The sequence below is a fragment of the Palaemon carinicauda genome, chromosome 42, assembly GCF_036898095.1.
Source record: "Palaemon carinicauda isolate YSFRI2023 chromosome 42, ASM3689809v2, whole genome shotgun sequence".
Taxonomy (NCBI): Eukaryota; Metazoa; Arthropoda; class Malacostraca; order Decapoda; family Palaemonidae; genus Palaemon; species Palaemon carinicauda.
Window position 1 is genome coordinate 27144260 of NC_090766.1, and position 25829 is coordinate 27170088.

At 48.5% G+C, this 25829-nt stretch overlaps 1 protein-coding gene across 2 annotated transcripts in view; it reads right to left on the reverse strand.

Moving 5' to 3' along the window:
- The window catches only part of beta4GalT7 (beta-1,4-galactosyltransferase 7), an 89075-nt gene extending 63767 nt beyond the window's left edge, over positions 1-25308 (reverse strand). The window contains exon 1 of one of the 2 annotated variants that reach the window (XM_068365372.1): positions 25136-25308. In XM_068365372.1, coding sequence (XP_068221473.1) covers positions 25136-25155 — 20 coding nt within the window. In that variant the 5' untranslated portion in view covers positions 25156-25308. The remainder of the gene's footprint in view (positions 1-25135) is intronic. The other variant, XM_068365373.1, reaches the window with a different exon arrangement.
- Positions 25309-25829: the final 521 nt, after the last annotated feature.

Below are 25829 nucleotides of genomic sequence, written 5' to 3' on the forward strand. Positions count from 1 at the left end.
GGCTGAGGCTTAGACACCTTCGTCTTAGCTGCCGGAGCCTGCTTCGGTGTCCTACGAGGCTGCTGTTGATGTTGTTGTGGAGCTGGAGGCTTGTAGGGCCGAGATGTGAGGGCCCTTTGGAGGAGCGAATCCTGGTTCGACTTCCTCCACCTCTCAGCTGTGTGTTCCACGTCCTTGGGCTCAAACAAGCTTCCTCCAAGGATGGAGGAGTGTCTGAGCCTGCAGACATCCACGGCGGGGACCTTCAGATGGAACTTCTCGGTCACCGCATCACGCCGCTTCAAGATCGAGCTGGCCCACTGGTTGGTAACCTGGTGGGCCAGGAACTCGATGGAGCGAGTGCCCGAGAAGAGGAAGGTCTCCAGGGCCTTCCTATTGCTCTCCTTAGACAAGTCCTCAGAGCACAATAGGATGCCCAGAGAACCCAGCCTGACGTCCAGCCATGAAGTGGCCTGCATGGCGCACTTCGCGACCTTCTCCTGGCTCAGGATCTCCGAAGCCGAGAATGTCACCTGCCGGAAGGAGAGCTTCTCAAGCGGAGTTCCCCTTGTGAGCTCTTCCACCGAGTGGTGGAGGGGAAGAGCTACGCTGGACTCCCCCATGATCTCAAAATACCTCCTCTGCTGTAAACGAGGAGGTGGGAGGAGTCTGTTCCCGGCAGAGGAACGGCTGGAGGAGGCGAGACCCGAGAGCTGAGCTTCGACCTTGTCTCTGGCACTCTTCACCCCCTGGGACCAAGGCAAAGCCGCGCTGGCCCTTGGGGGTTTCTGGTTACCATAGACTTGGTCTAGGACCATATCCTTGCCTTCGCGAGGGGCGATCTCCGGGTCCTTGAACCTGTTGAGTTGCCTCATCAGATTCAAGACCTGCCAGAAGGCATACTCAGACTCATGCTGCTCTCCTCCCTGTGGACTGGTAGCTAAGTCTCCCGTCCCCAGAGGCTCTTCTTGGAGAGACACGTGGACGTTCTCACGGGGTCTGGTTGGCTCTGGACGAATCCGCGAAGACGACTTAGGAATCGTCTTTGAGTCCTTGGGTTCCCTCCTGGGCGGGATACAGGACTCCAGCAAAGAGGTCTGGAAGATACCTTCCACGCGAGACGTTTCTCTTCCTCGAGGGGGGATTCCTCCCATTGGTGCCGTGGGAGGGGCCCTCGCCTCGCTGGACTCTCCTGAGGACGGAAAGGCTTCGTCCACAGGAGAAGGAGAAAACGACCGCGAAGGGGATGGAGTCTTCCTGACGGACCTCTTAGGAGCCAACTTCTCCTTGGGAGAAGTCACCACGAAGTCCACTCCTCTCCTCTTCAGCGAGGGCGAGTCTGTCCTTGGCTTGAGTCCCAGATCAGCGAGGGCCGGCTTCACAGCCTGAACCACCGCTTTCATCAGGTGACCAAACCAAGACTGATAAGGTTACGGACGCAGTGTCCATAATCCCCGCTGGAGGGAAGGGGATCTCATGATCCTTCGGAGTGGACGCAACGGGGCCTACCTGGAAAGAAGAAAGGGAAGAATGTTGCCTAGACCTCTCCGGAGACTTCCTGGTCCTGGGTAAGAGACCTGCGCATGCGCGGTGGCGATCCTGATGGCGATCTGGAAGTACGCGTCCCTGACGCAGGCACGAGCTGCGGAACCCGGCTATAACGGGGGTCGCGCTGGCGCTCGCGCAATGGAGCATTCAAGGTATCGCGCGCGAAGGGCTGCTGGAGCGCGGGCGCACAGTCGCGCGTGGATAAACGCGCGCAGGCGAGTGGGCGAGTGGGCGCGAGGGCGCGCTGGCGAGGGGGCGCGCAGGTGAAGGTGAGCGCGGGCGAACAAGCGCGCGAGGGTAGAGGAGATCGCTGTCTGTCAGGAAAAAGGTGAAGCGCAGGAGATCGACAGCGCACTGGGGATCTATGGCGCGTGGGCGAGCGATGGCGTGTTGGCGAACGCTGGCGCGTTGGCGAGCAATGGCGTGTTGGCGAAGGATCGCGCACAGGCGAAGGATTGCGCGGGCGCTCAGGAGATCATTGGCGCGCAGGAGGGTGTCGACGCGCAGTCAGCTGGGGCGCAGGAACCGGTGGCGAGGAAACGCGCAAGAGCGAACGCTCGCGGTCGGGCTCAGGAGATGAAGACTCGTGGGTGCGTGGACGTGCAGGAACTCTTGAAGTGCGCACCAGGGAGGGTGTGCGCTGTTGCGCAGGCGAAGATTGGCGCACAGGAGCGCGAGGGCGAGGCGAAGGAGTAAAGTCCTTGCCTGCGTCCAGATCTGAAGATCTAGGACGCGCGGGCGAGCGTTGGCGCGTAGGGCCAGGAACAAGGTGCGCAGGTGCGCGCTGACGAGCAGGAGATTGTGTGCGCTCAGGAGACCGATGGCACGCCTGGCACGCAGCAGGAACAGAAGGGCGCTGACGAGCAGGCGAGCGCTGGCGAGCAGGCGAGCGCTGGCGAGCAGGCGAGCGTTGACGAGCAGGAGAGCGTTGGCGAGGTGAGTCTGATGGCTGCAACTCAGGAGAGCGCTTGTGCGCTACTGCGCGCGAACGCGCAGCTGAACGCACAGGGGAACCCTGACGCGCAGGGGAATTGCCCACACCGTAGGCAACATCCCTTTGCCCCGAAGGGACCGGTGCCCGTCGGGTGACGGGTTGAGAAGGCGCCTGCTGTGCATCTGCAACCAGAGGTGAAGGTAGGCCAGAAGGACTAGAAGGTCTGGCAGGCGTAGGAGATCGCGAGCGATCTGCGGAGAGGTCCAAGGACGTGGCTGCTACGGTCTGCTTCCGACGAGGAGAATCCTCTGCAGGGGAAGGCGGCAGAGACGACTCGAAGAGGCGCCTCTTCACTCCCTTATAGGGAGAGGGGAGTCCCCGACGGCGAAGAGGGGGACGAGCCTTACGGCGAAGGCCGCCACGAGGAAGGTCATCCACATCGTCGGTCCTCCGAAGAGGAGTGTCTGTCAGTGTGCTCCCCCGGGGAGGAGACGCACCCGCAGGAGAGACCGTGGGATTCAACTTCCCCTTCGAAGGATGTTCGGAAGGGGAGACAGAGCCTTCAGCAACGTCCGCAACAGCAGAGGTTTGACCAGACCCATCGGAAGCCTCTGCCACAACCACGTCGACAATAGACAGAGGGTCTACCTCTGCTATTACCGGCGATTGTTTGACAGCAGCCCCCAACTGGATCAGGTCAAACAGGGCTTCCTTGGAGGGCAAGCCCTTAAGCCCCAAGGAAGCCCAAAGCATTAGGGTCATCATAATGCGAATCAAAATCCTCCCCGAAGGAGGAGGGGGAGCCGCCTCGCTATGGGAGGCAACGCCCTCTCCCGCACCCCGAGATCGGGAAACAGAACAATGGCCTACGCTACCACTCGACGGTCTCTCGCGAGAGGCCGACCGAGTGGGAGCTTCGAAGGAGGTTTGGGCGGCGGAAGAAGAGTCCTTGGAGCCTTCCTTCTTCAAGGCAACCCTTGAAGGAGAAAGGTCTCTCTTGGACTTCTTCTTACGTCGCCGGGCAAACCTCTCCCACTGGGAGGTACTGTAGACCACTCCCTGCACTCACTACACGTTAAGTCTCTAGCACACCGTTGACCTCGACACTGCGGGCAAAGGGTGTGAGGATCTGTCTCGACCACCGACATGAAAGTACCACAGGGGCGGCCGGAGAGTCCAGGGCATTTGCGCATAATTGCGATGAAGGTAGAGGCCAACTTCCAAACACACAAAGTCTGAGAAAAAGAAAAAACAGATTAAGGCTGTCAAAAGCGAGGACGAAAGACAGACACGTCTGCTCATCGTCCGAGCCAAAAGTGAAGTGAGACATTTCACCAGTGTGTGGGGGGGAGGGGTAGCAAGCTACCCCCTTCCCGTACCCCCTTGCTAACTAGCGCGGGGGTAGTTAACCCTCGTTAAAAATCTAATGGCTCGTCATTTTCAGCTACGCCGAAAGTAAACCCTATGTAAATAGCGTGGTTTGTACTGTATTTCGGTTATGGAACAAATATATTTCAGTCGAGTGACAAGACATGCATGACAGTATTCATAGCTACTGTACTATATAGAGGGAAGCATTCACAGTTATATAACACCAAGTAGAAAAGACTAACATCTATCGAATAAGATTGAACAAAGAGCCATTAACACCAAAATTGGTATAAAAAGACACCCCAAACAAACAAATACTCGAAGAGGCTATGGGCAAAAGAGTACTTGAAATTCAAGAGTGTCCGACAAGGCCTGATTCTCACAAAAAACTGGAGTAAGAGTTAAGTGAATTCTTATTCCAGCTTTCAGTGTTACCAACGGCAGGACAGAAGAGGCGGTATCAGGGTTGCCAAAGTGGTAAAAATTTGGGAGAGTTATTGAGATTCAGGACTAGATAAATCATCTTAAGGAAATGTTTATTAATAAGGCAAATTTGTAGATAATTTATATTTCTTCTAATGATACAAACCTTAGATTTTTATTTAGGGGTATTACTTTTGGCGTAGCTGAAATGACGAGCCATTAAAATTTACCGAGGGTTAACTACCCATACTGCTAGTTAGCGGGGGTAGAGGGGGGGGGGGGGGGGGTAGCTTGCTACCGCTCCCACTCACACACCGGTAATTTAGCTCACTTTGCTTGGAGGTAGGACTTCAAGGGGATAGGGCTGGCAGGCTAGTTTGTATAAACAGCTAAGGTTTGTATTGTTAGGAAAAATTATATTTTAATTATAAAATAAATTTTTGAATATACTTACCCGGTGAATATATAATAGCTGAGCCTCCGGCGGCTCGACAGAAAAACACACAAAAACTCTCGAGCGATCACTATGAAGGTTGCGGGTGTGCCCACTAGCGCCAACTATCGGCCAGATACCGCATATACATGTAAACAGACCCAATTTTTCTCATCCCGCTGGGTCTCTATCGGGGAGGAAGGGGGGGCCTTTAATTTATATATTCACCGGGTAAGTATATTCAAAAATTTATTTTATAATTAAAATATCATTTTTAAATATTTAACTTAGCCGGTGAATATATAATAGCTGATTCACACCCATGGTGGTGGGTAGAGACCAGAGTTAATTAAGTTTACAGCGTATATGCTTAGAGTTTTTGACAGTTATATCATAACAAAACCCAAATATATAAGGGTACCTGGTAAGGAAGTTGACTTAGACGATTACTCTGCCTTATTAGTCTGTCTTCCTCACGAAGCCCAGCGATCCTCTTAGGATGCTGAAAGACTCCCAGGAGCTGAAGTATTAAGGGCTGCAACCCATACAACAGGACCTCATCAAACCCCTAATCTGGGCGCTCTCAAGAAATGACATTTGACCACCCGCCAAATCAAAAAAGGCTGCGAAAGGCTTCTTAGCCTTCCGTACAACCCAATTAAAAAACATTTCAAGAGCAGATTAAAAGGATATTGGAATTAAGGGAATGTAGTGGTAGAACCCTTACCCACTACTGCATTCGCTGTAACGAATGGACCCAGTGTGTAGCAGTCCTCGTAAAGAGTCTGGACATCTTTTAAGTAAAATGACGCGAATACCGATTTGTTTCTCCAAACGGTCGCGTCCATAATACTTTGCAGAGATTTATTTTGCTTAAAGGCCACGGAAGTTGCTATAGCTCTTATTTCGTGCGTCTTAACCTTAAGCAAGAATCGGTCTTTTTCATTCAAGTGATAATGAGCCTCTCGTATTAAAAGTCTGATAAAATATGACAAAGCATTCTTTGACATAGGCAATGATGGTTTCTTAACTGAGCACCATAATGCCTCAGATCCACCTCGTAAGGACTTAGTACGAGCTAAGTAGAACTTAAGAGCTCTAACTGGACACAGCACTCTTTCAAGTTCGTTGCCTACGATCTCTGACAGGCAAGGTATATCAAAAGACTTAGGCCAAGGACGAGAAGGCAGTTCATTTTTGGCCAGGAAACCAAGTTGAAGTGAACATGTGGCTTTTTCTGTAGAAAAGCCGATGTTCTTACTGAAGGCATGAATTTCACTGACCCTTTTAGCCGAAGCCAAGCACACTAGGAAAAGCGTCTTGAGGGTGAGATCCTTCAGGGAGGCTGAATGTAATGGCTCAAACCTGTCTGACATGAGGAACCTTAGGACCACGTCTAAGTTCCATCCAGGAGTTGCCAAACGACGTTCCTTAGAGGTCTCGAAAGACTAAGGAGATCTTGGAGATCTTAATTGTTGGAAAGATCTAAGCCTCTATGACGAAAGACCGAAGCCAACATGTTCCTGTAGCCCTAAATCGTGGGAGCTGAGAGGGAGCGAACATTTCTCAGATGTAAAAGAAAATCTCCGATTGGGCTACAGAGGTACTGGAAGAGGACATAGATGCTGGCTTGCACCAATCTCGAAAGACTTCCCACTTCGACTGGTATACTCTGAAGGTAGAAGCTCTCCTAGCTCTCGCAATCGCACTGGCTGCCTCCTTCGAAAAGCCTCGAGCTCTTGAGAGTCTCTCGATAGTCTGAAGGCAGTCAGACGAAGCGCGGGGAGGCTTTAATGAACATTCTTTACGTGGGGCTGACGTAAGAGATCTACCCTTAGAGGAAGACTTCTTGGAATGTCTACCAGCCATTGAAGTACCTCGGTGAACCACTCTCTCGCGGGCCAGAGGGTAGCAACCAACGTCAACCCTGTCCCTTCGTGAGAGGCGAACTTCTGCAGTACCTTGTTGACTATCTTGAATGGTGGGAATGCATATAAGTCCAGATGAGACCAATCCAGTAGAAACGTGTCTATGTGGATTGCTTCTGTATCTAGGACTGGAGAGCAATAGATTGGTAACCTTTTGGTCAACGAGGAGGCAAAGAGGTCTATGGTGGGTTGACCCCAAGTAGCCCAAAGACTCTTGCCCACGTCCTTGTGGAGGGTCCATTCCGTGGGTATCACCTGACCCCTCCGACTGAGACAGTCTGCCAAGACGTTCAAGTCCCCCTGGATGAATCTCGTCAACAGGGAGATGCCTCGATTTCTTGACCATATGAGAAGGTCCCTTGCGATCTCGAGCAGCGTGAAGGAGTGTGTGCCTCCTTGCTTGGAGATGTAAGCCAAAGCTGTGGTGTTGTCTGAGTTGACCTCTACCACTTAGTTTCGAGGAAAGCTTTCGAATTTCATCAAGGCCAAGTGGACTGCTAATAGCTCCTTGCCGTTGATGTGCATGCTCTTCTGACTTGAGGTCCACAGACCCGAGCATTCCCGACCGTCCAGGGTCGCACCCCAACCCAAATCCGACGCGTCTGAGAACAACACGTGGTTTGGGTTCTTGACTGCTAGGGATAGTCCCTCTCTCAGACTGATATTGCGGTCCCACCATTTCAGGCATGCCTTTACTGGTTCGGAGACTGGGAATGATACTGTCTCTAACGTCTTGTCCTTGTTCCAGTGAGAGGCTAGATGGAACTGGAGAGGCCGAAGGTGTAGTCTCCCTAGCGAGACAAACTGCTCCAGGGATGAGAGAGTCCCTACGAGACTGTTCCAACTCCTGACTGAACAAACGTTCTCTTTTCAGCATTAGTTGGACTTCGAGCAGGGCTTGTTCTATTCGGGTGGCAGACGGAAAAGCCCGAAAAAAAACTGGACTGCGAATCTCCATCCCCAAATATAGAATAATCTGGGATGGGATCAGTTGGGACTTTTCTAGGTTGACCAAAAGTCCCAACTCCCTGGCCAGACTCAACGTCCAAAGTAGATCCTGCAGTCAGCGAAGAAGCCAGTCGTCCAAGAGCAAGCGGCAGTGGCTGAACGTCCACAAGCGGCTGAGAGTCAACACGGGACTGCATCGAGTGAGGCTCTACAAAACACGATTGACGTGACTTTGTAACGTCAATGTCAACAGGACGAGCAAAGGCTCGTTTGGGCGGCTGACGGCCAGGATCTCGATCAGCTAAGCGGCGAGGATCATCGTGAACCTGCTCAGCAGAATAGTCCTCCATAAGAGAGGCAAGCTTATTCTGCATGTCTAGCCGTACAACCCATTTAGGATCAACGGGAATGGGTGCGGTAAGAGACGAGGGTAACGTCTGTGACTGCAAAACCTTGCCTACAATAAGACTCTCGGAGCCTGTGTTACGCTTTTGTTTAGGCGGCGAGCAGTCTTCCGATGACTGCATAGGGTCAGAGCTGTCCCAATGGCTACAACCAGGACGCTGGACCTGTCCTGAAAGGACTGACTTTCGCTTTAAGGGCCTCGAAACCTTGCTCCACGGTTTCTTACGCGAAAAGCCTTCGGATGACGAGGACAAAATCGTCTCACTCGTCTTATGGTAGGGGCGGTCTTGATGAGACACGCCTGAAACCATAGAGGGAACGTCTGTTCGCTGATCAAGGCCTCTCGAACCCATAAGTCGTACGACATTACTTCTCCCCTGGGCTTGGGAGCTTGCAAGAGGTCTCGGACTAGGCGAACGACAGGCACGAACAGACGAACCCTCGGTCGCAACACTGATAACACTTTGCGCAATTATCACTTTATCACTACGATTTTCTGTTTTGCACTTACTTCACTGAAATCGAATTTTTCAACAATTCACATTAGGCATGAATAAAACTGATTTCTACCTGAAGCACGCAATTCTACCCTCATCAAAAGGTTATAATTGCGAAATAAGTCGTATAATGTAAGCACATTAATACAAGCAAAAAACAGTAAACATATATTAAGATAAAAAGATCAGTGGCTGGGGAGGAGACTAAACACTAGTTCATTCAAAACTACGTTTTCAATCTCTCACCGTACAGTGCCTTGGGACGAGAATAAAAACTAAAAACGTTTTATCCTTTCTCCCCGTACAGAGACTAGGGACGAGAGTAAAAAACTGACTCGAGAACAACGTTACTCGCTTGGGACGAGAATAAAGATCGGAACATTCTCTCTTCCTCTCTCTCTCTCCGTCTCTCTCTCTCTCTCTCTCTCTTGATTTCGCACCAAAGAGAAAAGCCCACTTACCTTTCGTCAATAAACAGGTTATTTGACCAAAGGAAAAAACTGAAGGGACTAAGAAATTGAAAATTAACAAGTTCCTTTAAATTAGTATTTAAAACATTTAAGTTTGAAAGAAGAATGAACAAAACGTCAGAATCGATTTACTCTTTCTGCAAAGTGAAACCGTGATTCTCTCTCTCTCTATCGTAACGATAGAGCGCAAACTGCGTAGCATAAATAAACTAAACGTTAGTTCATCTTTGAAACAGTACGAAGACTATCCAAAGAAAATCTTTCATAAAATATCTACTAAAAAAATATTAATTTAATAAGTTTTAAATCATTTGCTCTGTAAAAGTTATTTACGATTGAAAGGGCTCAACGTTGTTTAACTTCGGTTTCCAAGTTAGGACCGCCTACTCTCGGATTAGGGGAGGAATAGGTAAGGTCGCATATAAACAAATCATTAAAATTTATCTTGATGTTTATTATAAATGGAAAGCTAATCGAAGAGGCCTAATAAAGGCGGTTGAGATATAAAATATATACAGTAGAGGAAAATCTATAATTAACAACAACAATTTATAACGTGATAAGATAATTGCTAAAAGCCTAAAACACACTTCCGTACTAAGGGAAGGGTCGGCCATTTAAAAGTCAAAGAAAGTCCAAAAAACAATCCAAAGTCATCAACAATGAAATCTATCCAAAAACGAGTTCAAGATTTAAGTTGAAGATAAAACACCTGCACTGCGAAAGCTCAAACCAAAAGGAAGTACTTCACCAAGACTGTTGAAAAACTCCAGGTTAACAGCGAGTAATGGTACGTCTTGTCGATCAGACCGACAGAGAAAAAAAATTGGGTCTGTTTACATGTATATGCGGTATCTGGCCGATAGTTGGCGCTAGTGGGCACACCCGCAACCTTCATAGCGATCGCTCGCGAGTTTTTGTGTGTTTTTCTGTCGAGCCGCCGGAGGCTCAGCTATTATATATTCACCGGCTAAGTTAAATATTTAAAAATACAAATTATCCATGAATTTGTCATTTGTTCTGTAACTGGAATACAAACCTACGCTATTTATTTAGGGGCGACTAACCCATTAGGAAGGGTGGACGTCCCTGCCAATCTGGCTTTTGGCTTTTACCCGGGAGCTCCTTATCTGAGTATGTTAGTACTCAAAATAAGGGGTCCCTGCGCCTCGCTATAACCTTACTACGAAAGGTCCACAGCCTACGCAAGCTGTGTTGAGATGTTTAGAAGTGTGACCGTCTTTACTACGAAAAACTGTTGTAACCAAGACTTTCCCAATACCACTTCGCCAGGGTATGGGGACACAACAGGATTAGCTTAATACTAGGTACACAAGGGAGCATGGTTTACCTGCAGTGGTTTGAGGTCAGCTTGTGCAGAGAACCCAGAATGCTGCTTTCCCCAAGAGAGAGGAGGATGAAGAAAAGAATAAGAGCCAGTCAAACCTGTTCATTCATGCAGACTAAAACTGGGTAACAGTGCCCTCAACCTTTTGCTATTTGTCCAATAAGGAGCTTGAGGTATTATACCAGCTGTTGTGCAGCCACCACAGGACCAATAGAAAATATATCGAGCCTCCTGTGGGTCACGTCTTGCAGGTAGTGGGATGTGAATGTAGTCTGTCGTTTCCACACCCCAACCTGAAGAACCTGCATCACTGAGAAGTTCCCCTTGAATGCCAGGGACGTAGCTACGCTCCTGACATCATGAGCTCTGGGGCGATGTGAAGGAGGGTCTGGATTTAGTACATGATCTATGACCTTGCGAATCCATGCTGAGATTGTGTTCTTGGTGATCCTCTTCTTGGTCCTTCCTGTGTTGACGGAGAGTGCAAGCACACAAGGCCAGGCTGGCGGCTGTTCTCTTAAGGTACAGCCTCAAACTCCTCACTGGGCAGAGTAAGGGATGATCAGGGTCATCTGTTACAGAACGAAGACTCAAAATCAGGAGGGAGATGAATCGAGGATCTGCTACTCCCAGGTTCTGAGTCTTATCAATAAACTCTGGGACGAAGCTGAACGTTACCTCTCCCCCATCCCCTTGAATGGGCAATGCCGTATGAGAGACCGTGAAGTTCACTGACTCGCTTGGCCGAAGCCAAAGCTAGCAGGAGCACCGTCTTCCAAGTTAGGTGGCAATCTATTGCCTGGCGTAATGGTTCATAGGGAAGTCTCTTAAGAGACCTGAGAACTCGAACCACGTTCCATGGGGGAGGTCTCACTTCAGACTGAGTACAGGTAAGTTCATAACTCCGTATCAGTAAGGAAAGTTTTAGCAACGAAGAAATGTCCATTCCGTTCAGTCTAAAGGCCAGGTTTAAGGCTAAGCGATAGCCTTTTACCGCCGAGACTGACAGACGCATTTCTTTCCACAAATACATGAGGAACTCTACTATTGCTGGAATAGAGGCATCGAGAGGAGAGATACCCTTTCCACGACACCAACCACAGAAGACCTACCACTTTGCCTGGTAGACTGCTGCTGATGACTTTCACAGTGTCGAGACATCCTGATTGCAACTTGTTGCGAAAATCCTCTCTGAGAGAGATGCTGGATGGTCTCCAGGCATGAAGTCATAGCAAAGCTGTGACTTTGTGGAATATGTTGCATGTGGCTGTTTGAGTAGATTGTGTCGTGGAGGGAGTTCTCTTGGAGACTCCGTCAGAAGTTGCAGAAGGTCCGGAAACCATTCTGCGTGATGCCATAGCGGAGCTATGAGGGTCATTGATAGGTTGACCAATGTTCTGGCTTTGTTGAGTACCCTAGTCATCAGACAGAACGGGGGAAAGGCATAAACGTCGATGTTGTCCCACCGTTGTTGGAATGCATCTTTCCAGAGAATCTTGGGGTCTGGGACTGGGGAACAGTATAATGGGAGCCTGAAGTTCAGGGCCATTGCGAAGAGGTCCACTGTCGGAGAACCCCACAAAGGCAGGACTTTGTTGGCAACTAGAAGATCCAGAAACCAATCGGTACTCAATATCTGAGGTGCTCTGCTCAAGTTGTCGGCGAGCACATTCCTCTTGCCTGGAATGAAGCACGCCAATAGTGGTCTTGAGTGAATCTTGGCCCATCTCAGTATCTCTACTGCTAGATGGGAGAGGGGTTGCAAAAAAGTACCTCCTTGCTTGTTGATGTAAGCCCCTACTGTGATGTTGTCGCTCATCACCACCACTGAGTGGCCAGCCAGGAACTGTTGAAGGGCCAGAAAGATGGCCTTCATCTCTGGGAGATTTATGCGGGGGTACTCTTCTGACTCTGACCAGAGGCCTTACGTCGTGTGGTGAAGCATGTGAGTCCCCCACCTTTTTTTTTTTTTTTTTTTGAAGCGTCTGAGAACAGCTTCAAATCTGAGGGGAGGACGAAAAGATCCATTCCCTTTCCTATATTCTCGTCTGCCACCCACCATTCGAGGTTCGTCTGTTCTGCTGATTCCATGGGGATATGAATGTCCGTGGAATCGAGAGCCTGATTCCACCGGGACTTGAGCCGCCACTGGAAAGATCTCATCCTGAGGCGACCATTGGAAACTAGACGGGCCAATGATGAAAGGTGACCGAGGATACGTAATCACGTCAGGGGTGGAAATTCTTCTTGTCTGAGAAAGGGTCTTGAAAGTCCGTGGAATCGAGAGCCTGATTCCACCGGGACTTGAGTCGCCACTGGAAAGATCTCATCCTGAGGCGACCACTGGAAACTAGACGGGCTAGTGATGAAAGGTGACCGAGGATACGTAATCACGTCAGGGGTGGAAATTCTTCTTGTCTGAGAAAGGGTCTTGCGACCTTTTTCAGCCTTGCTATACTATCGTCTGATAAGAAGGCTTTGTGGTGATTGGTGTCTATTATCATGCCCAGATACACCAGTCTCTGCATAGGAAGCAGGGAGGACTTCTCGAGGTTTACCATGATCCCCAGATCTTGGCCAAGCCTCAGAAGTTTGTCTCGATGCTGAAGAAGGGTTGACATCGAATCTGCTAGGATTAGCCAGTCGTCCAGATAATGAAGGAGACGGATGCCAATCCTGTGTGCCCAAGATGACACTAGGGCAAACACTCTGGCGAAAACTTGAGGTGCTGTGGAAAGACTGAAGCACAGCACCTTGAACTGGTATTTCCTGTTGTCTAGGCTGAATCATAAGTACTTCCTTGAAGATGGATGGACTGGGATCTGGAAGTAAGCGTCCTTTAGGTCCAGTGTGCACATGAAATCCTGAGGTCTTAGTGCTAGTCTGACCGCGTCTGCTGTCTCCATGCTGAACGGAGTTTGTTTGTAAAACTTGTCTAGAGCTGAGAGGTTGATGACTGGTCTCCAGCATCCAGACACCTTTTTCACAAGAAAGAGTTGACTGAAGAAGCCTGGGGACCCGTCGAGGACCTCCTGGAAAGAGCCCTTCTTTAATAGAGTCTGGACTTCTGCCCAAAGGGCCAGCCCGTTTGCTGATCCCATGGCAGTCTATAGACATTGGATTCCTGGTCAGGGGAGGGAGAGATGTTATGAACGGGATGCGATACCCTAGCAATATCACTGAGATTGTCCAGGGTTCGGCCCCAGTTGTGTGCCCAAGATGACACTAGGGCAAACACTCTGGCGAAAACTTGAGGTGCTGTGGAAAGACCGAAGCACAGCACCTTGAACTGGTATTTCCTGTTGTCTAAGCTGAATCACAAGTACTTCCTTGAAGATGGATGGACTGGGATCTGGAAGTAAGCGTCCTTTAGGTCCAGTGAGCACATGAAATCCTGAGGCCTTAGTGCTAGTCTGACCGCGTCTGCTGTCTCCATGCTGAACGGAGTTTGTTTGATAAACTTGTCTAGAGCTGAGAGGTTGATGACTGGTCTCCAGCCTCCAGACACCTTTTTCACAAGAAAGAGTTGACTGAAGAAGCCTGGGGACCCGTAGAGGGCCTCCTGGAAAGCGCCCTTCTTTAATAGAGTCTGGACTTCTGCCCAAAGGGCCAGCCCATTTGCTGATCCCATGGCAGTCTATAGACATTGGATTCCTGGTCAGGGGAGGGAGAGATGTTATGAACGGGATGCGATACCCTAGCAATATCACTGAGATTGTCCAGGGTTCGGCCCCAGTTGTTTCCACCTGTCCGAGCAACTTTGTAGGCATCTCCCTATTGGTGGACAAGCAGGGGGCGTGCCTATCCTAGCATTTGCGGCCTCAGCCACTCCCTCTAAGATATTTTCCTCCCCTGGAAGACTTAGTGCCTTTCCTGTCCTTGGAAGGAAAGGGCTTCTTAGAGACCGCGGTCTTCGCTGCTGTCTTGTTCGTCGTGGTCTTATCTGGACGGGACCACTGAAGAGCTGGTAGTTTATAGGGCTTGGAAGTCAAAGCCTAATGGAGGAGGGAGTCCTGATGGGACTTCCTCCATCTCTTAGCAGCATGTTCCACGTCATTAGGCTCGAATTGATGGGCTCCCTCTAGAGAGAAATATCTGAGTCTAGTGATCTCGGCATTAGGGACTTGATGAAACCTTTCAGACACCGTGTTCTGATGTTTCAGGATGGTATTTGCCCACAAGTTTGAAACTTGGTGGGCGAGAAACTCGATCGTGCAAGTGCCTGAGAGCAGGAAAGTCTTCATTTCTTTCCTGGTACATTCCTTGAAGAAATCCTGTCAGTACCAGACATCAAGCCACGAAGTAGCCAGCATGGCGTACTTCATGACCTTTTCCTGGATAAGGATCTCGGTTGCCAAGAAAGAGACCTGTCGATTAGATTCTCTCTATAGAGACTCCCTTGGTGAGCTCTTACATGGAGTGATGGAGAGGAAGAGCTGGAAGAGGCTCCTCCAGAATCTCAAAATTATATTTTCATAATAAAATAAATTTTTGAACATACTTAGCTTAGTCCCTGATGTCACGGCAGAAATTTCAAAACTCGCGGCAATCGCCGATTGGGGGGTAGCCAGGTGTACCACCAGTGCGCCCTCTACCCAGGTACCTGGAACCATTCCAGTCATTCCTCAGATCTTCCATGCCCTTAGGTCTCTAGAGGGGAGGAGGGTGGGAATTAAATTATATATAAATACCAGGTAAGTATGTTCAAAAATTGATTTTATTTTGAAAATATCATTTTTAAACATCTGACTTACCTGGTAGTTATATATATAGCTGATTGACACCTTTGGTGGAGGGTCAGACAGAGCCAACATTGTTGGAATTTACTTGAGTTAACAAACAAGCTTAAGGTTTCGTACCTGATAAGGAAGCTGACTTCAATGAATTCCTGCCTCATTATGTCCGCTTTCCTTACAAGATCCAGCGATCCACCCAGGGGGCTGAAGACCTCTAGGAGATGTCAAACCGATATAAAAATCTCTATGTGACAGGACCTCCACCAATACCCTTGTTCCGGGCACTCTCAAGGAACAAACTGACCACCTGACTAAAATCAATGATTGTGGAAGACTGTCGTCCAATCTCCACAAACAACCATAAAAATACAATAGCTCCAAGAGAAGAAAAGGGTATTAGGTTAAGGGAATGTAGTGGTACATCCTTCCCCCACTAACGCACTCGCTGCTATGAATGGTCCCAGAGTGTAGCAGTCCTCATAAAGGGTCTGGACACGTTTCAAATAGTGTGAGGCGAACACAGATTTACTCCTCCAGAAGGTTGTGTCCATAATGCTTTGTAAAGACCTATTCTGCTTGAAGGTTACAGAAGTTGCCACAACTCTAACTTCATGTGTCTTGACCTTCAAAAGCTTCAGGTCTGCCTCACTACAATGTGAATGAGCCTCCCTTATTAAGAGCCTGATGAAGAAGGATAGTGCATTCTTCGACATCTGTAACGAAGGCTTCTTGACCGAGCACCAAAGTGCTTCTGACTTGCCCCGTAACTCTTTCGTTCTTTCCAGGTAGAACTTCAGGGCTCTTACTGGACACAGGACCTTCTCCAATTCCTCTCCAACCACATCCGAAAGGTTCGGAATCTCAAAAGCCTTGGGCCAGGGTTGAGAAGGGCGTTTGTTTTTAGCAAGAAAGCCTAGCTGTAAGGAGCAGATAGCCTTGTTATTTCTAAAGCCTACATTCTTGTTGAAGGCATGAATCTCACTGACCCTTTTAGCTGTCGCCAGACTGACCAAAAAGAGAGTCTTCATGGTGAGGTCCTTAAACGAAGCTGAGTGCAAGGGCTCAAACCTGTCACTCATTAGGAACTTCAGGACTATATCCAGATTCCAAGCTGGCGATTCCTGGTGTCGTTCCTTAGTTGTTTCAAAGGATTTGAGAAGATCCTGGAGGTCTTTATTATTAGAAAGGTCCAAATTCCTATGCCTGAAGATGGCCGCTAACATGCTCCTGTATCCCTTGATGGTTGAAGTTGAAAACCTACGTTTCCTTCTAAGGTATAACAGGAAGTCAGCAATCTGAGTCATAGAGCTACTGGAAGAGGAAACAAGAGTTGACTCTGCACCATTCTCTAAAAACCTCCCACTTGGATAGGTAAACCTTGATGGTAGAAGACCTCCTTGCTCTTCCAATCGCCCTAGCGGCCTCCTTCGAAAAACCTCTAGATCTTGTGAGTTTTTTGATAGGCTGAAGGCAGTTAGATGTAGAGTTTGGAGGTTTTGATGGTACCTTTCCAAGTGGGGTTGTTTGAGTAGATCTACTCTTAATGGGAGGCTTCTCGGGGTGTCCACCATCCATTCTACACCTCTGTGAACCACTCTCTTGTGGGCCAAAAGGGGGCCACTAGAGTCAATCTGGTTCCCTCGTGTGACACAAATTTTTGCATTACTTTGTGCACAATCTTGAAAGGAGGGAATGCATACACGTCCTGGTGGGACCAGTCTAATAGGAAAGCGTCGATGTGGACTGCTTCGAGATCTGGCACTGGGGAGCAGTATATCTCCAATCTCTTCTGCTTCGAGGTTGCGAACAGGTCTATACAAGGACGACCCCAAATCCGCCACAGGTTCTTGCAGACCTCCTGATGAAGTGTCCATTCTGTGGACAAAACTTGACCTCTCCTGCTGAGACTATCTGCCATCACGTTCCTTTCCCCTTGAATAAACCTTGTTACAAGGGTTACAGTAAAGAAGTTCTCTCACAGTCTCGTAAAGGGACCTCGAGTGGGTTCCGCCTTGTTTGGCTATGTAGGCCAACGCTGTAGTGTTGTCGGTGTTGACCTGCACCACTCTGTTCAGGACTGACCCTTCAAAGCCTTTGAGGGACAACAGGACTGTCAACAGCTCCTTCTGGTTTATGTGGAGGATCTCCTGATCTTTTGTCCAGAAACCCGAGATCTCCAACTTGCCCAGTGTTGCTCCCCAGCCCGAGTCCGATGCGTTGGAACACAACACAAGGTCTGGGTTCCTCTGCTCCAGGGAGAGACCTTCTTGAAGTTTGACTGGGTCGTTCAACCACTGAAGGCAACTTTTTACGGATTCTGTAATGGGGATACATTTTGTCTCCAGTTCCTTTCCCTTGTCCCAATGTCGATTGAGGTGGAACTGAAGAGGGCGAAGATTCAGTCTTCCCAGGGAGACAAACTGCTCCAACGAGGAGTGGGTTCTCAGCAGACTCATCCACTCTCTCACAGAACACTTCCGTTTCTCTAGAAAGCAATGAAGCTTCAACAGGGCTTGCTCCGTCCTTGAGGCAGACAGAAAAGCCCGAAAAACTTGACTCCGAATTTCCATCCCCAAATAAAGGATCTCTTGGGATGGTGTCAGTTGAGACTTGTCTCTGTTTATCAGAAGACCCAGTTCTTCTGATAACCTCAATGTCATCTGCAGATCCTCCAGGCAGCGATTGTAGGAATGAGCTCTGAGTAGCCAGTCGTCCAGATACAGGGATGCTCTGATACCTCTTGAATGCAGCATGCTCGCTACATTTGACATCAGCTTCGTAAATATTTGAGGGGCAGTGCTTAAGCCAAAACAAAGAGCCCGAAACTGGAACACTTCCTCCTTGTACACAAACCTCAGGTATTGCTTGAAATTCGAATGGATGGGGATGTGGAAGTAAGCATCCTGGAGGTCTAAAGAGACCATCCAGTCATCCTTTCTTACTGCTGCTAGGACTGATTTCGATGTCTCCATGGAGAACTTTGTCTTCTGAATGAAGGCGTTGAGAACACTTACATCCAGGACTGGTCTCCATCCCCCCGAGTTCTTAGGAACCAGGAATAAGCAGTTGTAAAAACCTGGTGACCGCAAATCTCGCACCCTCTCTATTGCCTCCTTCTCCAATAAGAGAGACATTTGATGTCGCAAAGCCTGTATCTTTGACTCCTCTCTGTATCTAGCAGAGAGATCTATCGGAGTTACTACTAAAGGGGGTTTCCCTAGGAAAGGGATTTTGTATCCCTCCTTTAGTAACTGTACGGACCAAAGGTCTGCTCCTCTCCTCTCCCAAGCTCGCTAGAAGTTGTTTAGTCTGGCTCCTACTGCTGTCTGAAGGCGAATGCAGTCAGACTCTGCTTCCCCCCGGTTTCGATCCTGTTCTTTTTGTTCTCCTTCCCTCAGGTCTGGTACTACCCCTGCTGAAAGTTTTCCCTCGAAAGGGCTGCGAAAACTGAGGGAGTGGAGCTTCTTCCTTAGGTTTGCGGCTTGAGCAGGAAGAAGGCAGAACCTTCCTTGCTGTTTTAGACACCAAATCCTGTGTGGCCTTTTGGGCTAAAGCGGAAGAGACCTCTCTGACCAACTCTTGAGGAAAAAGGGAGGAAGAAAGAGGTGCGTACAGCAATTCCGACTTTTGTATGGGTGTAACCCCATTGGACAAAAAAAAGAGCACATTTGGGCTTTTTTCTTAAGAACACCCGCCGAAAAAAGGGCCGCCAGCTCATTGGATCCGTCTCTTAAGGCTTTGTCCATGCAAGACATAATGTGGATGAGGCTTTCAGTGTCCACATCCTTCAAAGCATAAATCTTTTTTCCCAAGGCTCCCAGAGTCCAGTCAAGGAAATTGAACACCTCGAAAGCTCTGAAGACGCCTTTGAGAAGATGATCAAGCTCCGACGTTGACCAGAGAACTTTGGTTCTTCTCATGGCTGTCCGACGAGGGGACTACACCAGACTCGAAAAGTCTCCTTGGGCAGAGGCAGGAACTCCCAAGCCGAGAACTTCTCCGGTCTCATACCAAACGCTAGATCTGGAAGCCAATCTAGCCGGGGGAAAAGAGAAAACAGTCTTTCCCTGGTCCTTCTTGGATTGCATCCAGTCCCCCATCATTCTCAAGGCTTTCTTAGATGAGCAAGACAACACCATATTTGTGAACAGAGACTCCTTCGATGCCTTCCCTAGCATAAACTCTGAAGGCGGGGAACGAAGAGCAGCAGGAACAAAATAATTAGGAAACTCTTCGGTAAAAACTCTCATAAGTTTCTTTAAATCCACCGAAGGATGAAGGGTCTTAGGACCTTCTCCTTCCGTGACTTTCTCTAAATGATCACTAGGGGAAAGGTGACCGTCGATCCCTTCCTCCGACAGGTCTCTAATCAAGGTAGAGACATCCTGTTTCCTAGGAGTCAACTCCTTAAGATCCTGACTTCTGGCATTAAGGGGTCCAATATCACGACGCCTGGCATCAAGTTGTTCCAACGCTTGACGCTCGGAACTATGCCATTCGTGATCTTGACGATCGGTACTATGACGTTCGCGATCTCGACGCTCGGTTTCACGACATCCAAGGCTCTTACACTCGGCGTCCCGACGTCCAACTTCTTGATGCTCGGCGTCATGCGTACCAGTCTCTCGACGCTTAGCATGATGTTCCTCCTTACGACGCTCGGCGTCATGGCTACCAGGCTCCCGATGCTTGGTAAGCTGCTCGTCGTCAAGAACCTCTTGACTCTTAGCTTTTTGACGCTTGGCGTCAAGGTGTGAAGAATCCTGACGCTCGGCGTATTGGTGAGCCACTCTCTTCTTGTCCAAAGGCTGACAGACTTGCATGAGGGAAGAGAGTTTCTGCTGCATATCTTGCAGTATACTAAGATTAGGATCAACTTGTTGTTGTGGCAAAACAGGAGACGTTGCTTCTTCAACAAGATCGCTTTCTACGTCGCTCAAGGAAAGCGCAGAGCGTCCAGGGGACGAAAACTAATCTGAAGGAGGAGGAGGAGCATGCACAGAGGTCATGCCAGTCTCAGAAAACTGTCTTGCAACGGGTGGGGCTGGACGCTTGACAGCTTCCGACATCCTTCTACTGTATCTCCTACCGACGTAACAGGGCGCTTGGCAGGAGAACATTCTTCGAAGCAGGAAGGAAAACGCTCCGGACTGCTCCAATGGCTGCAGTCTGAAGCCTGAGGCGTCATGACACGACGCTGTTCGACAGAGTCAATCTTCCTCTTCAGAGGTCTGGATGCGAGACGCCAGCCCAGTCTGGGGGCTGCATCATCAGGTGAGGACGAAAACACTTTCACCTCGCCTTTCCCATGGCGAGGGCAAGCGTCCTGTGAAGCGTCAACAGGTACGCTCGAGGGGACTATTGCTCGGGTGCTAACGCCTCTCATTTCCTTTCGCCGTTCGACATTCCTTCTCCCAGGGGTTGGGGAGCTTGGAAGAGGTCTATGGCTGGGAGAACGACAGGTCCGAGCAGACGCACCCTCCACTGCACTGATTAAATTCACTGAACTTTTAGCACTAACACTAGCACTCTTTAACTCTTTAACATCGACATTAACTTGGTCCTGTCCGCTGCGAGCGACTCAACTCTCACGCCCAGGGCTTGAATGGCCACCATCATGTCCTTTAGAGTTGGTTCATCAGGAGTAACATTAGTGGGATTTGGAACTACCACTACAGGGGAAGGATCAATAGGTTCGTTGACACGGGGAGGGGAACAATCTCTAGAAGAACGAGATAAACTCTTACTCCTTCTAATCCTATCTCTCTCAAGCTTACGAGTGTAGCGATCATACTCCAACCACTCACTCTCAGACAAAATAACACATTCATCGCAACGATCAACCAACTCACAAACTTTACCTCTACATTTCACACAAATGGAGTGGGGATCAACAGAGGCTTTAGCAAGCCGGGTCTTACAGACTCTCACACACCTTCTCAAAGTTGAAGAAGAGTCAGACATTATGAATATTTTAAAGAGAAATCATACAAGCAAGGGTCAAAACAACAAAATCTAATCGTGGTTCAAGAAAATCCAAAAACAAATCCAAATGAGCGAAAGCCAAAGCCAAATTGTACATCACCAAGATAACTGCAATTATACACAGGCTACAGCAAGTGAAAAATCCAACGGTGTCGCCGGTGAGGCGGCAGGGAAGATTTGAGGAATGGCTGGAATGGTTCCAGGTACCTGGGTAGAGGGCGCACTGGTGGTACACCTGGCTACCCGATCGGCGATTGCCGCGAGTTTTGAAATTTCTGCTGTGATGTCAGGGACTAAGCTATGTTTAAAAATACCTCCTCTGTTGGACACGAGAAGGTAGGAGAAGCTTATTGGTGAAGCCGGAACGATGGAAGGAGGCATGTCCGGAGAGCTGTAGGGCGATCTTAGCCCTGGCACCCTTCAGCCCTTGAGACCAGGGCAAGGCTGCACTGGTCTTTGAGGGTTTCTGGGTGCTAAAGACACGGTCTAAGACCATGTCCTTTCCCTCCCATGGGGCTATCTTTGGGTCGGTAAACCCATCGAGAACCCTTACGAGTGTCAGAACCTGCCAGAATGCATGTTCTGACTCTTTTATCTCTTCTTGCGACGTTGGACTTGCGGCAAAGTCTCCTTCTTCCATCCCTGAGAGCTCTTCTCGGGGTGGGTCGAGCACATCCCTCGAGTGACCAGCTGTCTCTGTAGACTTAGAAGTCCTAGAAGAGGACTTTGGAAGAGTCTTGGAGTCCTTGGACTCCTTCCGAGGAAGGAGTTAGAACTCCCGCATCGATGGCCGAGATGTCGTGTCCCTCCTGATTTTCACTGGTGATGGGGAACTCTCCGTGTGAGGGGAGGCTTCCTCCGAAGGTGGAAGGGAGGAGGACCTTTCCTCATGCGACTCCCTCGGGAGAGGTGAGGTAGGAGAGTTTGCCGAGGAAGATACAGAAGGAGCTGGCCTTGATGGTCTAACCAGAGTCAGCGTTACCCTCTAGGAAGTGACCGCGTCTTGAGACTCCTCTATTCCTCTTCAAGGGAGAAGTAGTCGTCATGGTTCCTTGCAGAGGGCCTGCTAGAGCTGTAGGATGCTCTGAAGAGCAGCAAGACAGAGCAGGATTGAAGGCCTGTACCACTGCCCTGGCCATAGCACTGAACCATGGATGTTGACTGACTGATGCACTGTCAGACAGATCCCCGGGAGAGTGTTGACCCGCAGGAGAGCATTGGCGTACAGGAGATCATTGGAGCGTAGGAGATCGCTGGCGTGCAGTAGAGCGCTGGCGCGCAGGAGAGCACTGGCGCGCTGGAGTGCAGGAGAGCACTGTAGCTGTCGTATAGGAAAGCATTCAGCTCTGTTGCACCGCGATCGTTGGTTGGCTGGTGAATGCTGGCGAGCTGGCAAACGTTGCTCTCTGTGGCGAGGTTGCACTGGAAGGCACTGAGGACGAGCAGGTGAAGGAGCGCGCCGAAGCGTTGTAGAGCGTAACGAGCTATAGAGCGTGGGCGCTCTGTAAAGCAGGACAGAGCAGGCTGGCGCTGACGAGATGTCAATGAGCGCTCATGCACTATACTTAGGTAGGGCCTCAGGAAGCTGTAACGGAGACAGGAACGGCAATGGTAGGTCGGCTGGTAAGAAGCACAGGAACAGGGATGTGCCCTTTGGAAGGGCGAACATCCACCAATGGAGATTGCGAACGATCTACAGAAGAGTCCAGGACCGAAGTTCAAGGACTAGCAGCAGCATCGTCGGGAGAAGGTTCAGGAACGGGCGAAGGTCGAGGGCCAGGAGACAAATGAAGTGTGATTCCGGGATAGCTGCAATGATGAGGCTAAAGTGCTGCAGAGGCGCCTTCTCACAGATTGTGAGGGACGACCTCTAAGGCAAAGCGGCAGGCAAGCTCTGTGACAGAGACGCCCTCTAGGGCCTGTCAGATCAGCAAGCTGACAATGAGCAGCAGCAGTCCTCCAAAGAGGAGTCTCTATGAGAGAACTCCCCCGAGGGGAAGAAACACTCGCATGAGAGACAGAAGTAGGACTAGGTTTCCCCCTCAAAGGTGATCAGGAATGGGGGAAACTAAGTCGGCAGCAACAGCTGGAGAGTCTGGAGGAATAGGAGCATCGGCAGAAACCACAGAAGACACCTCTGACACCACGATGTCGACGAGCGCATGAGGATCTATCTCCGAAGTCGACAACAATGACTGCACATTTGCACCCCGGAGAATGAGCTGCAGCAAGGAGTCCTTGGAGGGCAGACCCGAGAGCCCCAAGGACGACCTTACCTGTAAAACAGGAGGGGTTGGCCGCAATTAAAAGGGTCTACGCTACTACTCGACGGTCTCTCGGAAGAGACCAAACGAGTAGGAACTTCGGAGGAAGGTTGGGAGAGAGAAGAAGAGGCCTTGGGTTTTTTCCCCTTCGAAAGAACCTTCAAAAGAGAAATATCCCACTAAGACTTCTTCCGTTGTCGCCCAAACCTCTCTCACTGGGATGCGGACCGATACTGACACGCACTACACTGGTTGTCACTATCACACCGTTGTCATCTACAGATGGGACAAAGAGTGTGGCGATCGGTCTCCAATGCCGACATATAGGTTCTGCAGGCCCGGCCATCGAGTCCAGAGCAGGTGCGCATGGTCGCAGAAGTCAACACACACACACTAACACAAAGAAAAAGCACAAAAGAATTAATGACAGTCCAAAAATAACGGCGAAGGATGAGGAACGGCAACGACCGAACACCATCCAAGCCAAAAGCAAAGTGAGCTAAATCACCAGAGTGTGAGTGGGAGTGGTAGCAAGCTATCCCCTCTACTCCCGCTAACTAGCGGTATGGGTAATTAACCCTCACTAAATTTTAGTGGCGCGTCATTTCAGCTACGCCGAAAGTAATACACCTAAATAAATAGGGTAGGTTTGTATTCCAGTTACGGAACAAAGCTATTATTACACAAATGCTTGAAAATTTACTTATATCAACAGAGAGAATTTTTACTTACTTTCCCCTGTTACTTAAATGAGTATGTGTAGTGCTGTATTTGGTCTTTAAAGTTACAGTTCTTTTACAATTATATACACGAATTATTGAAGGGAACTTCTGAGGTGAACGTAGTTTGTTGGGACAGGCGTAAACTTTCTTATGAGTTATCAATTTGATTTTTTTTATGGGGAAGTTGTTATTTATCTTGGTCTGAAATACGATAAGAAGCTAGTTCTATAATTTAAGAAATATGATTTAGTGCTATCTTGCCAGGAATGAAGCCGGTTGAGAAGCAAACAGTCTTCGAGCAAGCTAAAAATATGACAGTTTAAAGGGGATCGCAGGGGGGCGTAGCCGGCTTGGTAGGTATGTAGATAAGGGTACACATATTATGTTAGGTGGGGAACTATAGGTTAGGCTCGCTTCACAGAAGCGGTTTGAAACCGTGCAGCAGATTCCCACATGTAAACGAGCTTGTCTTCACACAAACAGTTGTTTCCCATGCTGTTCGTCTGCATCATTGAACAGAATAATGGCCTATCGGTGCTTGTTCGAGAAGGTAGTCTTAGAGTTTATAATACAAAGGGTGCTAAAAAGAGGCAACTATGTAAATGGTGGACCCACCCAATAGTAACAGTATAAAATATTAATCAATATTATTTCAGGGAGACTTTGTATAAGGACACATATTACCTCCCGCGTACATAGAACTCACCTAACCTAAACTGCCCCACTTAACATAACCTACAAGCTATATCCTTACCTACTTACTTAACAGGGGTATAATCCCTTTAGACTGCTATATTCGTAATGATATAGTTGAAAATAAGGAAGTTATGAGCATGGACATCCTTATACATACACCCCAATCCAATATACCAACTCTCCCGTAACTATAATAAAACCTAATTCCGGTCATAGGATAACTGTCCCGTCCTACTTAACCCATTCCAGCCGGCAGAGCAAAATGCGATGCCTGCTCCTAGGAGAGGTAATCTATTTCACCTAGCCAAAGAGAAATCTGATATTTACAATCAACAATGGCTTGGTTTATTACTTTGCAGGTTATAGACAATTGTTTATTGTCATTGCCTCTTACAAACAATCTGGGCTACCGTAAGACAAACTGGTGTTATAAATAATTTATATTTACCTGTATTCTATTAGGGTCATTCAGTTTTTAATTTGCTGACATACAGGAACGGTATCCTGGGCATGAAATCCGAGTCAAGGCTGTTTTATTCCGATGGTATAAAATCCAATCTGTCAATTGAGATTATTGTTTACATCCTCCATCCGAGGTAGTTTTCCACTAACGGAAATGAGAAGAAAGATTTATTCCACCGCATTAAATAAGGAACTCATTTCAATTCTGCATAAATAATAATGTCTTTTTAATCTCTTTGAAAATAGTAGTCATAAATAACTCAACTTTAAAATTAATAACATATAGAAGTCATATTCAGCTAAATAACCATCTAGACATATATTTCCATCTTGTTAGGAGCTAAATACACAACTTATTCTTTCATTCTTTATATAAACAGCAGTTTATGAATGTTTATTTTAATCTACAATAAAACCAAGTTATTTTTTTTTTCTTCACATAATGCTTACAGGCGCAACAAGACCAGGAAGGCGCAGATAATTTTTCTAAGCTGTAACAAACCTACGAAAGATAAACAAGTTGAAATTTTAAGTGCAAGTTGTTTGATGAGGTCACTGTTATATAACAAGTGATCCAGGTTGGTATGGGTTATGAAAGAGCAATGCGTATTAAATTTTCAAGTAGAATAAACAAAAACTGTTCAAACTACCTGTTGCATAAAACATAGCCGAATTCTCGA